Source organism: Anser brachyrhynchus (assembly GCF_964034855.1).
Source record: "Anser brachyrhynchus genome assembly, chromosome: Z".
NCBI lineage: Eukaryota > Metazoa > Chordata > Aves > Anseriformes > Anatidae > Anser > Anser brachyrhynchus.
In genome coordinates, this window is record NC_137697.1 from 53,982,618 (window position 1) to 53,998,568 (window position 15,951).

The following is a 15,951-nucleotide window of genomic DNA, read 5'->3' on the forward strand; positions in this document are numbered from 1 at the left end:
AAGTTTACTATATTAATAAACTTTATTGTACAAACCAATTAAATAGGAAAATATTTTATACCCTTAATGTTATTTTAATAGAACATGACATTACCGTTATCATTAAAAAAAAATCAATGTCACAGATCAATCATCCTTCTCTTTGAGGGCATTCTTACTCACTAAAAGATCAAGATTGAACTAGATTATTCTTACTGTAGTTTTACCATTTGTCTACAGAACATTTGTCTACATAACTGAAAAATGGCCTGACAGGTTTGTAGGTTCTCAAGAACCCTTGCAATTAAATAGTATTTCACTGGTGGACCAGGAAGAGAGGTACATCAAAAAAGGAGCACAGTATTTCTCTACACTTTTATGCTGCACTTTTCAAATGCACACTCATTTCAATTTTACTCCAAGAGGTTAATTGATACAATAAGTTTTAAAAGAATATAAAGACAACAATTTTAATTTTGGGAATTAAATTTACATCTTCTTATGTGATACTTTAATAAGAACATTTGCAGCCTAAAACAGCATGCTATGATTTATACGTGAAAGGAAGGGCTAGGAATAATTCTAGAGAGACTTTACAATTTTAAAATGATTATTCTATGATTTAATAACTTAAAACACCCCCTCTCTTTCCTGTTTTTCCTAGGAACAAGAGTGAAATACTAACCTACCTGGTACAAACAAATTTAGTGAAAAAATATTTTTTTTTTCCCCAGTATAACACTAGCAGTGTTAGGCTGCTCTATAAATGTAAAATCTCAGAGGTTGACAAGTTATGAGAGGTTCAAAAATATGCAACGGATATAGTAATAGATATATATTGATCATCCTAGTTTGGGGGTAAGAGTGGCTTCATAGCCACAACAGAGCAAATTAATTTAAACAATTATGAAATTATCACAATATACCCCTCTACCCTGAGGTGTTACAAACTCTGTGCATGTAGCCATCTAATCAGTCTACATTCAGAATACTTGGATTGCCATTTGAAAAATAAGTACACAGTTATATGCTGTAACTGTAAAATATCACTACTGGGGTGAATTCTTACAAAGAGGACATTATTAAATGGGGTCTATACTGTTACATGGTCACATGTGACAAGCTGAATTAGTCACATATCGTTAGTCTGCACATACCATTATGACTGGTGTAATCACATTTAAATTAATAGTATCTTCCAGTCTTCATATCCAAACCCTTGTGATGTGTATCAGAAAAAGTTCTAAATAAAGGCACTTCCAATACCAAAAATCTGTATTATAGCCATAGCTTGCATAGGTGGTTTCAGCAAGTGCAGATGCTTGCTGCATACACACATTAATAAAATGCCTGTGCTTAGTTACCAGGTCAACAGCTGTGGAAAGTACTGAGGGAGAAAAAAAAGGAAAAAGTTTGTCTACAGTTTCTTTGAATTTTTGTGAAGGTCATATTTTGTAAACCTGTATAGTAAAAAATAACTATAAATGAAAAAAAAGTCCCACAGTATAAGTATATATTTCAACTACATTTAGAGAACCCACCTGGCTTCTGACAGAAATTTTATTTTCAGTTCCTGAGGAAGATCTTCTTTACAAGTTTTTACAGCAACAGGAGTTTTATCCTTTAACGTTCCCTTATATACCTCACCAAAATTACCCTGAAATCAGAAAATAAAATAATTCTAAATAATAGAATCTTTACAAACCTCCAGAAAAATAAAGCAGACAGCTAATGTAACTGGTTCAGGACTTTGAAATATGTTTTGAAATTTTCTTCTAGTATATGCCCTTAACACAATTTAGTTCATGTAGACGGAGTTCATCTATTATATGGATATGATATATGAGTTCTAGTTGACCTCACTAGAAAGAGAAAAAAATACATTAATTGTATAATTACAATTTTCTTGTAAAAACTTCTAGTGACATCTGAAGTCTATAGACACTGATAGCAGTAATTTTTTTTCTTATTCTTACTCCTGTCCTCTTTCATTTTCAAACTATTGCATTTTTCAATATTTTCCAACTTGCAGTCTGTAAAAGACCAAAAGATGATCTGTGAAACTACGAAAAAACACTTTAAAACATACACATTCTCATGCGTACAAGAAACAAAAAAAAAAGTAAGAAAAATAAAAACACAGAATATTAATTTTGATTGCAAATTAAAACCACTGAAAAAAATTGTCACACCCCTCTAAAAATATTACACTATCTACATTTTTTTAAAACCTAAGCTCAAGACTGCTATACCTAAGACATTATTTGGACATGACTTTAGAAATCAGCTTCTTTTATAATCAGATTTTTTAGGTCTTCAGCAACTTGTTCTCAGTGTGAGTTATGTTTATTTTAGCTTTCATAGACAAAAATCCATCATATGTATTTTTTACTTAATCAAAAACAAAATGAAAATTAATGAGGACAAAAATTAAAGGAAGGAAGATATTGTGGTGTCAGAGAAATCTGGTGTCAATGAAAAGAACCAAGATGGGCGGGGAACACACGAAGATCTCATACTTTTAGTTAAGCTTTGCATTTTCCAAAGAATAAATATAACCACATTTTAAATCCGTGTCTGATAAATTTCCTCTCCTGTGTCCCGGTGCACAGAGCTACATACGACTTCAACGAACTACAAAAATCTGTTGGAATCTGCTTTCTTTCCTCAGTGACAAAGATGTATTTATACCATGCATTTGAATCCTGTATTGCTAAAGAAAGTAGAGGAAAAAAAAGTGGGGAGATGCAGAAACTCATAGATGATAAATGCTAATGCATCATTATTGACAAGGGAAGAAATTCAGGTGCCTAAACACTGGCTTCAAGTATTATTTTATTTACCCTATAAGTAAGAAACACCTGGCAAGCATGGCATAGGATCTATGGCCCTTCTAAACCAGCACTTATAGAGGACAGAACACTACCTCTGATGTCTAGAAAATGCTTTTCATCTGGCATTCTGTTTAGAAGAACTTAACAGTCAAAAATGAATCTACCTTAAATACTACTAATTATTAAAATATTCTTTATTCTTGATTTAAAATATTTATCATTTTATATATAATTTTTAATATGTTACAGAATTAATACTGTGTAAATAAAAGGACTATTCACTGCTGAGGTGAAGCACATCTTCTTTCTACTTTGCCAGTATGCATCCTTGCCTGCATTAAGCTTTCATCATTTTCCTTGTCATGTTTTCCAGGACACTCAAGATTTTGTAATTTCACAGATTTCTTACTTCCAGGGTCAATGGCTGCAGTTTATTTAGTATTTTCTTATATAGAAGCTAATGATCCTGTCATTCTTACCTTTCCTAGTCTGACTCTATCTTTTCAGAAAAGGATGCATTATAGATTTATATAGTGTCCCAAGAAAGTTTTCATTCTGCATTTATTTTTTAAATAATATAACTTATTATAATCACTTTTAAGACTGAGTTGTCTTTATTGAGTGTTAAAATGCTTTGTCAAAAACATGCTATAAATGTAAATTCAGTTTATAAATCAATTTTCAGATTGTTTTGGCTGTCTTTACTCATCAAAACTAATTCATATTTATTTTTTGCAAACAAAGTTATTTTAATAGATTAAACATCTTTTTTTTCCCCCCATTGGTATGTTTCTGCTTAAGAATGTGAAACTGTCATGGTACCTGCATGGCATTTTAAGCAACACAGATCTGTCTACAGGCAGCTAATAATTCTTGTCGTCTTAAGCTATCAAAAATATTTTTTTTTCCTGGGAAGCAGGATTTTCTTACAGTATTTTATTTCCCCATTTCTTGAAAAGTTTATCAGTTCTTTTAGTGTGTAAGAAACTAATAAGACAACTGTTGCTTACATTTGTCTGCTTCTCATTCAAGCTTATTTTTCAGTTTTGGGGAAATCTTTTGGAACATGGTATTCAAAGTGTCACTTGCAACTGTCTTGATAGGTGCAAAAGTGCTGAAAATGTATGTAAGATACTGGGCTTACTTGAATGAGAGTATTTCAAAGACTTGAAGCTCCTAAGCAGAACGGGTGATACACCCTGGAAGAATTAATTTATACATATACTATTGTGAAGCTACTTCAAAGTCAAAAAAACATACAATAGCAAAGAACATATGTTTTAACAAGTATTGACTACATCATCATCTTATATGATATATCTTATTTATACACCTTTCATATTTGTAAACTTTTTTTTCATAAGACTGAACAATTTAAACTAATGTAATGCTTTACACACATCTAGTTAGCTTAAAGCCTTCCGAATAAGAAAAATATGTATGTTAAACTTTTCAACAGACACATTGCAACACTTAGCAGTACACCTGATTTAAACTTATTTAACGCAAAATACTGTCTTGTAAAGTAAAAAAGAAAAAAAGGTATAAAAATTGCGTATTGCAGTAATTTAAAGGATAAGGCAAACAGGAAATATATAGGTTTAATGGCTAATATATACTTTTAAAAATGTTATTTAGCTCACTTGATTACTTACTTTGCCCAGTAATTCTCCCAGTGTGACATCTTCATGATTGAGAACCCATTTCTTATCCTGTGGCAAGAAAAGGAAAGACAAATTTTCAGTTGTCACAAATATATACTATCTATAAGATGCATTTCAACAAGTAGAAATTGATCTAATGAAGCATTTTGTTTAGACTGATCAATCAAAAACATACCAGGCAGTTAAAAATTTATGAGTTTACAAACCAGGTTTTAGAAAACTTGCTATTCAACAAAGTATTGAAATACACTGTAGAGCAACCACATCAAAGTATGTGCGCTGATAGAACCCTATGCACTTTCTCATGACAGCTCTGGAAACAGTATCTAGTGCTATGTTTTTACCTCTGTCAAGATCAAATATGAAGCTTCATTTTAGAATACGAGGTAACTTACTGCAGAATCAAATAATTATTTTTTTTTCCTCAGTGCACATAAAAAACAAATGATTTTTCTACTTATTAACAAGGTACATATTTGTATCTCTTAAGTGTTAGGTCTTAATTCTTCTTTGGTAGTTCGATATATAATAGCCAACTACCTGAAAAGACAACATAACAAATGCTAGTTATGGTTATCTATTCAGTGTTGATGACCAGAAATTTTATTTCTCTGTTAGCATCTCATCTACTTACCACCTCACAAACACTATTATCACTTCTCTTATTACTGATATGACCCTAAGTAGTCTTTATTACTAATAAGAAGGTATATATCTAAACAGGTGTATGCCAACTGTAAAAATAAATTCTCACTAAAGCTCATAGAAAACCAATCCAACCACACTGGCTTTACAGTATACCTGATATATGACATTATCAGGTTTTCTGGACCATGGAATACCTGTTGTGATCCTGCACAGAAGACCACTGTATGTCACAGAATTAGGACTCATCACTGATGCTAATCTCGGTGCTCCCTGCCTTTGCTGGTTGTACCAAATGGCCTTCAGGCCTGTGTTGTGCTGCATACATCCCTTTGCCATAGGATAAATTTGGCCAACTCAGCCAGCATATTGTAACAGTTCCCACCTGGTACTGGCTATTATACCACCTGCACAGCCCTGCCTTTATCTAACAGTGCACCAAGAAGTTCTCATGGGGACATATTTTCTGTTTGACAGTAGAAATGACGAACAGAGTTGTTCACTAGTAAAAATAATAATAATAAAAAAAATCCCGTAATAGCTCCAGTGACTGAAATAGGAGAAAGTCTTCTGCAAAGATGGCCTGTCCAGCATGTTGCCTCTGGCTTAGAAGTTCATTAAACGCTACAAGACCTGGAGTTCCCCCAGTCTAACAGGATGTAAGACTACGCTATTCTTTCCCTACAGTGCTAGCTCTAATCAATAGTATTTTAAAGGATACCTTGAAGAGTCTGAGTGACTTTCTTACTGGGATCCTAACACTTCCTGGTACAAAACAGATAGTTACCAATGTGTGCAAATAACTGATGGCAGGGGACAAAGAAGAGGGAAGCAAGACTCTTCTCTGCGCTTCCTGGTAACATAAAAAGTGGCAATGGTCGCAAATTAGGAAACAGGAAATTCATTCTGAACATGAGAAAATGTTTTTACTGTGAGGATGATGAAATACTGGACCAGATCGCCCAGAGAAATTTTGGAGTCTTCACCTGAAGAGACATTCAACACCGAACTGGGCATGGTCCCAGGAAACCACATTACAGCTGACGCAGCCTTAGTTGTAGGGTTGAACTCGATCTCAGGCTTCCTCTAACCTAAATGACCCTGTGTGGTGGTTTTACTCAGGTGGGCAGCTGAGCTCCACCACAACCACTCTCTCACTCCCCTTCCTCAAAGGGAAACGGGGAGAAGATATAACGAAAAGGGCTCAAAGTTTGGGATAAGGACAGGGAGATCAATCAGCAACTATCATCACAGGCAAAACGGACTCAGCATAGGGAGATTAATGAAATTTATTACCTATTACTATTAAGCAAGAGCAGCGAGAAACTAAAAGCAAACTAAAAACACCTTCCCCCCATCCACTCTTCTCTACCACCTCCCCACAAGCAGCGGCAGGGGAATGGGGGAATGAGGGCTGTGGTCGGTCTATAACACTTCGTCTCCACCACTCCTTCTCAGTCGCTCTCTGCCTCTGCTCCCTGTGGGGTCCCTCCCACGGGATGCCGTCCTGCCCGAACTGAGCCTGCGGGGGCTGCCCACAGGAAGCAGCTCTTCAAGAACTGCTCCCACATGGCTCCGTACCACGGGGTCCATCCATCCCCCAGGAGCAAGCTGCTCCAGCACGGGTCCCACATGGGTGGGCGGCAGCTCCCCCCAGACCCCCTGCTCCTGCGTGGGCTCCTCTCCACGGGCTGCAGCTCCGGCCCGGGGCCTGCTCCTGCGGGGGCTCTCCGGGGGCCGCAGCCTCCTCCAGGCCACATCCACCTGCTCCAGCGGGGGCTCCTCCACGGGGGGGGCTGCAGCGTGGAGATCTGCTCCATGTGGGACCCATGGGCTGCAGGGGGACAGCCTGCTCCACCACGGGCCTTTCCCTGCACATGTCGCAGGGGAACTGCTGCTGCCTGCCTGGAGCACCTCCTGCCCTCCTGCTGCACTCACCTGGGGGGCTGCAGGGCTGCTTCTCACTCCTCTCTCCCAGCTGCTGTTGCCCAGCACTTCTTCCCCTTCCTTAACTCTGCTCTTCAGAGGCCCTCCCAGCACTGCTCCCTGGCTCAGCTCTGGCCAGCAGCAGGTCCCTTTTGGAGCAGCTGGGACTGGCTCCTCACTGACATGGGGCAGCTGCTGGGCTCTGCTCACAAAGGCCTCCCCTGCAGCCCCCCTGCTACCAAAACCTTGCCACATAAACCCAATACAGCCTGTGATTCAAAAACAAAGAAAGCCCTACTGTATGTAATTAGCCTTTAACGCATGGAATTCACTCTTTTATGGAAGCAACATGTCTGTAATTCTTATGCTAGGTTAAACCATGGTTAAACCAAGCTGGAACCAGGTATTACATAGATTTTATTTTTCTCCCAAAGACTGTATCCTAACAGAAGACATTGCAACAGCCATTACTACCTTTATCACATTTTCGATTTTAAAATGAAATGTTGAATGTGGTTTATTATTATTATTATTTATTAGTGAGACACATAACCATAACAAAATTCTAATATCGCAGGAAAAAAAAAAAAAATATATATATATATATAAACCTATCTCCTACCATGGCTGAATCCTAAGTAGCTAGTACAGAACATTGAGCATAACCTGTGTACAGAGCATTATGAATGAGCTTTTTGCAGCAAAAAGCTTGAGTTCATCTTAAAAGAAGATGAAGCATTTTATGTGTTTTTTTTTTGTTGTTGTTATTGTTGTTTTTGGCTGTTGTTGTTTAAACTCTGGAAATTCTTCTCCCCTTTCAGATCGAAGGCTAAATCTTTTACAAATATTCTTCACAGGCATCACAGTGAATGAGAGCTACTTCCTTTGACCTATGCAGCCAATAACATCTTATGTCAACTCATAATGAATTTGGAGTCTTGTACTGACTTATTTCTTGCTCTTTTTGCAAGGAGAAAACTGTTCAGCAGGTACTCCAGAAGTGTTCCAGGTAACTGATAAAATGGAAGGAGCAAAGAAGAATTATGCTGCATAATGCACTCATTAATTTTCTCTATATTTTTTCTCCACTGGCATGAACTCAGCAGGGGGAGAAAAAAAAGAAAAAAAAAAAGGAAGGGGGGAAACTGTTACTATGATTTCTATGATAGTTATATCACAGAATTATGCTGATCATTGCTCCTGTAAAGCCATGCTCACTGCACTCTCTAGAGTATCTCTAAATGCCTCTAGTCAGCCCAACTTCTGGCATAGAACTCCCATCAGCCCTCAAGGCATGAAGCCCTGTACCACAACACCATGAATATATGGTGGGATCCATGCGCTGCCATCTCCTCTTCCAAGGAGGGGCCTTGGGAGACTTGAAAGAAAATTCTCCAATAATGATCAATTGATTTTTCTCCTGCAGACAATGTTCTTGATTAAAACTATTGCCTCACTGACCAGACACCAGAAACAACATTTTTCCTTCATCTCCATTTGATTTTGCTAAAAATTAGAAATGTTCTGTTCACTGGAGCCTGTTAAATATTCTAGAATTTTTTTTTTTGCTGATGGGATGCTTCTTTCAGAAGCTGTTATACTACAAAAGTAGGAAGGGCCATCAAATTGCACACTGTCCTTCACAAGAAAAGCTCAAATTTAAGAAAACAATTTGAAAATAAAGTTCTAAAGAAAAAAAAAGTACATATATATATATAAATGACTACTTAGAAGTATTAACATACGTCTTTTTAACATTGAAATAAGTACTGTAAAAGCCAAGAAGTTATAAAAATAAAAATGGATTTTTTAACCTCTTAATTCCTAAGATTCTATTTCAGTGAATGGCTTTCTGAATATTGACATGACACTTCAGATGGTTGTTTATGAAGAAAAAATCTGATACATAATCCTTCAGAGAAATAATTAAACGATATGGTACCTTAAACTGTAATTAAATGACCTGTCAAAGGACTTGTTATCATTATAGTAGTACATTAATCACTACCTGTATCTCTCTTTTTTATGAAAACCTTAAGTTTTTGTCATACCAGTATAAAGCATTAATTACATTGAGTATCTTAGTTCTGTCAAATTTTTCACAATTCAAGGATCACACTAAGTTTGATCAGCTTCATTGCTAAAGTTCCTGGTTTTGAATTAGAAAAAAATATATATTTTCATGAGCATAAGCAAATTGTGCTGCCTTGCTAGTCTCAGTTTCACAAGGTATTGACAAGTGAATATTCACCTCAACCATACATAAATTTATAAGTTTCCTTCTTATTAGAGCATTCTACGAACAGAAATCTTGTATTACTTTTGTAGATATACAAACTGTCTCAGATTATAGAGACTTACTATGTATGCCATTCCTGTGACTAGTCGACTGAGTTAGCAGACTGAAAAGGCAGCACGTACAGCTCCAGGGACACTCAAACAATCCTTTCTGCTTCTAGTTGAAATCTCCTCAAAAACTTTTAATACTCATTAGTCACCATCTGCACCAACCTCAAAAGCAGATAGCTAAAGAAAATGATGCTACCCTTGGCATATCACACTCCCTCTGACTGCAATCATTATTCATTTAGTCCTTCAACTTCTGTATAAATATAATGGATTCTGACACCAGTAATACTTCCCAGATGATCCAGGAGAGATTAGCAGAAGACACATACTGTAACACAATTAATACAACAGAAACTGTAACCCAGAACTCTTATCTAAGTCAACTCTCCTCAGCCAAAAGCTTTTCTGTTGGTCCTCCCTCCTGGTTTCTCTCTCTCAGGTTCAGTGAAAACCTTAAAGACTATAAAAACACCTCAAAGACTGTGAAAACAATTATTATTTTCTCGAGGAAATACCAAAATACAACTCTCCTCCCCTGCTTTGCCTGTCCTTTAATATAGCCTATATAGCCTTCACTTTGCGTGAGTCTTAGAACTGGGCTTCTGGATAAAAAAAGATGACAACCATACTACTAAATTGTACTCCTCTACTTGAAAAGCAAACTCATTTACTTGAGATTATTTCTTGAAAGACTAGAAGAAATCCAGGTGCTCCAGGATGCACTTAGCCCTGTAAAACCTATGCAGAGACATGTCCAAGCCCTAGCACTAGCTATGTCTGTAATTTCCTCCTAAGTTTGAAACTTGCTGCTAAGGTATGCCCTTATACACTGAGAAGGCAGGCTAAAAACTTAATGTAGGACTGGTCCCTAAGTCCATCTGTGAATTCAAATCTTAAACTGTAGCTGGTCCCTCTGTCGCACAGCACTAGTCAAGTTGAAGAAAATATTTAATGTAGACATATTAAATTAAACAAGTCTGAAGCTTCACATGCATTACAGTTTTATCTAGCATCTTACAGCACTTGCAGAGTGATTTAACCTCTGTTTATTCTACTGACCTGCACCAAGGCAGTTTCTTCAGCAGATAGCTGAAAAGAGACTAAGAGATGCTACCTAGTGTATAAATCTGGCATTAGAAGAAAAAAAATCTAATTAGCACTATGTTAAATAGCCATTCAAACACTGTTTTGAAACTGTGCAACTGACTCAAATAATCATCTTTAATAACCTACAGCACTGCAAAGTGGACAGCAACAAGGTCAAAACTGTGTTTCTATTGCAAGTATGTAGTTTCACTAATTCTGTTCAAATTGTGCTGAGTTGAATACGTCATATCCAATTATTTTTGGGAAGCTACCAACAATTAAATACATCAGTGAAGCACACAAAGCAATTGATCAGCATAACATAAACAAAAGTTAGCAAATAAGGTCGTCTTTTTTCCTATCTTATCACAAACTTCATGATTTTGTGCAAGTACCTATTTCTGATTATGACAGACAGTATTTCTCCAGTTGTTAAATGGTAATACCCTCAGATTAATCATGTACGCAAAAGACACTGAGAGATACAAAAGGACAGCAAAATGTGAAATAAAATATAACCTTTAACGTATGTATGGATAAACAGACACTAATGCCCATCAGTCTGAGTCATAAAAATTCTCATTTTAACAGGGTTGCTTCTAAATCAAATAGAGCAAATTCAATAGATTTTTATTCCTAGTCATAAGCTACTCAATGAAAGAAAAGGCCAGAACTCTTGAGACTGTTAATGCCATTACAATTCTCTGCTGTCCTGGTTTTGGCTGGAATATCATTGATTTTCTTCCTAGCAGATGATATGGTGCTGTGTTTTGGATTTTGGATGAAAATAAAGTTGATAACACACCAATATTTTAGTCATTGCAGAGCAGTGCTTATACCAATTAAGGACAGCTTAGGTGGGGCAGCTGGGTGCTGCCCCACCAGCAAGGAGGCTGGAGGTGCACCAGGAGCTGGGAGGGACCCAGGCAGGACAGCTGGCCCAGACTAGCCCCATACCACACGGTGTCATGCTGAATAATTAATATGGGGAGAGTTGGCTGGGAGGGGTGCTGTTGCCTGGGTGACTGGCTGGGCATCATTCAGTGGCTGGTGAGGAGTTGCATTGTGCACCACCTTTGTGTAATGTTTTCTTCTTCTACTTTTTTTTTTTTTTCCCGTTCTCCCCTCCCTTTCTTTCCTATTAAATTGTCATTACTTTATTTACCCCTGATTCTATTCTCCATCACACTGTGCCGGGAATGAGCACATGGCTGTACAGTACTGAGCTGCCTGCTGGGCTAAACCACAACACCTGCAAAAGGAATCTGTTTATGATATAACCCTCTTCTTGCAACACAACTATAAATCACTCTTTACCTAGTGCTGGTTCAGGCTCTTTTATTACTAATTTTGGACCACAGAATTTGAAAGCAATTCAGACAAATCTATTATAGAAATTAGTGCTTGGACATACCTGCTTATTATACGAATAATATACCTTATTTCCAAATGGGGTTATTTAAGAACCCCAGACACTTTATCCTATTACATTTTATTTATGTCCTCTGGTGTCCAAAACTACCATTATCATTTCAAGATAAATATGAAAGGAGCAGAAACTAAATTACGGGAATGCCATACTTCATGACCAAGGATTGTAACTGACTTGGCTTGGCTCAGATAAAGCTTCATTGCCTTTTTGGAGATAAGCCTTTATTATATATAAGGAGATACTTGGCAAGAGCAGGATTTTGAGATATTGTTTGGAAGAATACTGGGGAAATGCCAAGATACCTAATGGACAGAAAGGAACCACCTCAAGGTGGAAAGTTGAGTAGAAAATGAAAGATGAGCAAGAATGATACAGAGACTGCTCTGGTTAGTACATTATTTTACAGAATCACAGAACAGTTGACGTTGAAAGGAGCCTCTGGAGATCATCTAGTCCACCCGCCCTGCCAAGCAGGATCACCTAGAGCACATTGTGCAGAATTGCACCAGGGGGTTTTTGAATATCTCCATAGAAGGAGACACCACAGCCTCTCTGGGCAACCTGTCCCAGTGCTCTGTCACCCTCACAGTACAGAAGTGTTTTGTCATATTCAGCTGGAACTTCCTGCGTTTTGGTTTGTGCCCATTGCCTCTTGTCCTGTCACTGGGCACCTCTGAAAAGAGACTGGTTCCATCCTCTCGACACCCTCCCCTCAGATATTTGTACACATTGATAAGATCCCCTCTCAGTCTTCTCTTCATCAGGCTAAACAGGCCCAGCTCTCTCAGCCCCTCCTTTTATGTGATGCTCCAGTCCCCTAATCATCTTTGTAGCCCTCCGGTGGACTTGCTCCAGTAGCTGTATGTCCCTCTTTTACTGAGGAGCCCAGAACTGGACATCGTACTCCAGGTGTGGCCTCGCCAGGGCTGAGTAGACAGGGAGGATCACCTCCCTTGACCTGCTGGCAACACTCTTCCGAATGCACCTAAGAATACTGTTGGCCTTCTTGGCCACAAGTGCACAATGCTGGCTCATGGTCAGCCTGCTGTTCACCACAACTCCCAGGTCCTTCTCTAGTCCTTTCCAGCAGGTCAGCCCCCAGCCTGTACTGGCGCATGGGGTTATTCCTCCCTACGTGCAGGACCCTGCACTTGCTTTTGTTGAACTTCATGAGGTTCCTTTCTGCGCAGCTCTCCAGCCTGCCCAGGTCCCACTGAATGGCAGGCACAACCCTCTGGTGTACCAGACACTCCTCCCAGGTTTGTGTCATCCACAAGCTTGCTGAGGGCGTGTTCTATTCCATCATCCAGGATTAATAAGTTGAACAAGATTGCACCCAGTACTGACTCTGGGGAACACCACTAGCTACAGGCCTCCAACTAGATTTTGCACCACTGAGCACAACCCTCTGAGCTCTGCCATTTAGCCAGTTCTCAGTCCACCTCACTGTCTACTCATCTATCGCATACTTACTGAGCTTGCCAATAAGGATGTTATGGGAGACAGCATCAAAAGCCTTCCTGAAGTCAAAGTGGACAACATCCACAGACAGTCATCACATCACAGAAGGCTACCAGATCAGTTAAGCATGATTTCCCCTTGGTGAATCCTTGCTGACTATTCCTGATCACGTTCTTAGCCTCCAAGTGCTTGGAGATGACCTCCAGGATGAGCCGTTCCATCACCTTTCCAGGGTTTTTCCAGTTGAGGCTGACTGGCCTGTAATTTCCTCAGTCCTCCTTCTTGCCCTTTTTAAAGACTGGCACGACACTGGCTTTCCTCCAGTCATCATGCATCTCTCCTGTTTTTCATGACCTTTCAAAGATGATGGAGAGTGGCCTAGCAATAACATCCACCAGCTCCCTCAACACTCGTGGGTGCATACCATCTAGGCCCATGGATTTGTGGGTATCAGATTTCCCTAAATGAACTCTAACCCAATCTTCCTCAACCAAGGGAAAATTCTCCCTTCTCCAGACTTCCTTTATTGTCTCTAGGGTTTGAGATTCCCGAGGGCTGGTTTTAGCAGTGAAGATAAAAGTATAGAAGGCATTCAGTAACTCTACCTTCTCTGTATCCTATGTTACCAGGACACCTGACCCATTCAGCAGCACACCTACATTTTCCCTAATCTTCCTTTTGTTACTGATACACTTGAAGAAGCCCTTTCTTGTTGTCCTTGGCATCTCACCAGATTTAATACCAAATGGGCCTTGGCCTTCCTTGTCACATCCATGCATACTCAGACAATGTTCCTCTATTTCTCCCAAATGGCCCGTCCCTTTTTCCACATGCTGTATACTCGTTCTTCTGTTTGAGTTTTGCCAGGAGCTCCTTGCTCATCCATGCAGGTCTCCTGCCCCCTTTGCTTGCCTTCTTACTCATGGAGACACATCGATCTTGAGCTTGGAGGAAGTGATGCTTGAATATTGACCAGCTCTCCTGGACCTTCTTTCTTCCAGGGCCTTAACCCATGGGATTCCTGCAAGTAAGTCAGATGCCAAAGTTTGCTCTCCTGAAGCCCAGGGTTGCAATCCTACTTTTCACCCTGCATCCTTCTTGGAAAAACATGATTGTTTCCAAAGCAGGCAAGGGGGTTCTTTGTTCCCTGGCCCACATAAGTAGGATCTGGCTGGCAAAGGTATTCTTGCCTTTTGAAGCCACATTCTCCCATTTGTTTTCTTTCAGTGGTCTTACCATTTCCTACTTATTCTTCCCTTTTAGGTACTAGCCAGCCTGAGTGTCAATGTGCAGGGAGAGCTAGCAGCCCCCTGGGACTGGGGAGCCAGGAGCCACAGGGGGCCTGACCAGGATAGGGGTCTTGGCAGCCAGGGCTCATCCCACTGCCTCCAGCATGGGAGCAAGGCAGCGCAGGCTGGGGTGACAGCCCCAAGTTCAGGTCAGCCGAGTCTGTAGTGATACAGCAGGTCCAAGGTCAAGCTGGGAAATCAGCCTGTGGGTCAATCTGGTTATGCTGCCTGGCCTTCATCCTGGGTCAGACAGCCCCAGGACCACTGGGCAGGTTCACCATGACGAGGCAGCGCCAGGGTCAGTCCCAGCATCACCCCATGGGTTAGGGCCCTGCCGCAGATAACGGGGCATGTGGCCAGGCACATGCAGGGCTCTGAGGGGTCTGAGCAATCGGGCCTCACTGCAAGTGGCTCCCACGGATGCGATTCAGCTCTGGATGAGGCCTCCCCACAGCCCTGCCCGGGAGCTTCACCCCAAGGTCACCAGAGGGAAAGGCAGCCCTCATTTGTACCATCATCAAGGTGTAGTGCTGAGCCCTGGCCAGGAAAGGGCTTGCTCAGTGCTCCTACTGAGCTAGCTGTCAAACAAGTTGTCTACTAGGCAATACAGAGTAGAAAACTTAGTAAACATTGACAATGCTGTCCTTTCTAGATGCTCAGGTATTAGCTGTCTGTCTCCACATCACAGTGAAGGTTCTTATGAACACCGCTTTTGGTAGCAAGCACCTTTTCAGGCTTTGAGTCTACCCACAATACTCAGTTTGTTTTCAATAAAGACTAGCATTTGCAAAGAGGAGAGTTATTTCAAGAGTTAACACCTCCCTCCTCCTCCCCCCGAAAAGACAGTAAAAACAGTAATTCAGAAATACAATCTTCAACTACAAAAACAAACAAACAAACAAAAAACCTTCAAAATTAACCACAAATTTCTCTTTGTATTTGAAGAAGAAAGTGTTCCACTAAGACGGTTAGTAAGTTTCATGGTTCCATTTATGATGGTAAGTTTCATGCCTTGAATAATCAGCAAGGAATCAGTTGCACATCATTCCTTTCTTCAGGAGAGATGCAGGTGTTGGAGCTGTGCGCTAGGCCACTGAGGCCACAGTAAGAACAGCTGATAGTCTCTGTACAAGATGAAATCTCATACTTCCTGTTCTGAACTATGCAACTGAAATGTTATTAGTATTACCCTAATTTCTGCCAAATAAGTAAGCTCAAATCTGAGATGAGGTCTTCCTCCTACCTATCTTCTTTTATTAACAGAAAACAGATCAAAGAAAACATGA

General features: G+C 39.6%; 1 protein-coding gene across 8 annotated transcripts in view; it reads right to left on the bottom strand.

The window, feature by feature from the left end:
* The window catches only part of FER (FER tyrosine kinase), a 195,261-nt gene that overhangs the window by 70,658 nt on the left and 108,652 nt on the right, over nt 1-15,951 (bottom strand). For 7 of the 8 annotated variants that reach the window (XM_080572799.1, XM_080572803.1, XM_080572804.1 and 4 more), the window contains 2 exons: nt 4,469-4,525; nt 1,521-1,636 (listed from right to left, as the gene is read on the bottom strand). In XM_080572799.1, the coding sequence (XP_080428925.1) occupies nt 1,521-1,636; nt 4,469-4,525 (173 nt within the window). Of the gene's footprint in view, nt 1-1,520; nt 1,637-4,468; nt 4,526-15,951 lie in introns of those variants that run through there. The other variant, XR_013943101.1, reaches the window with a different exon arrangement.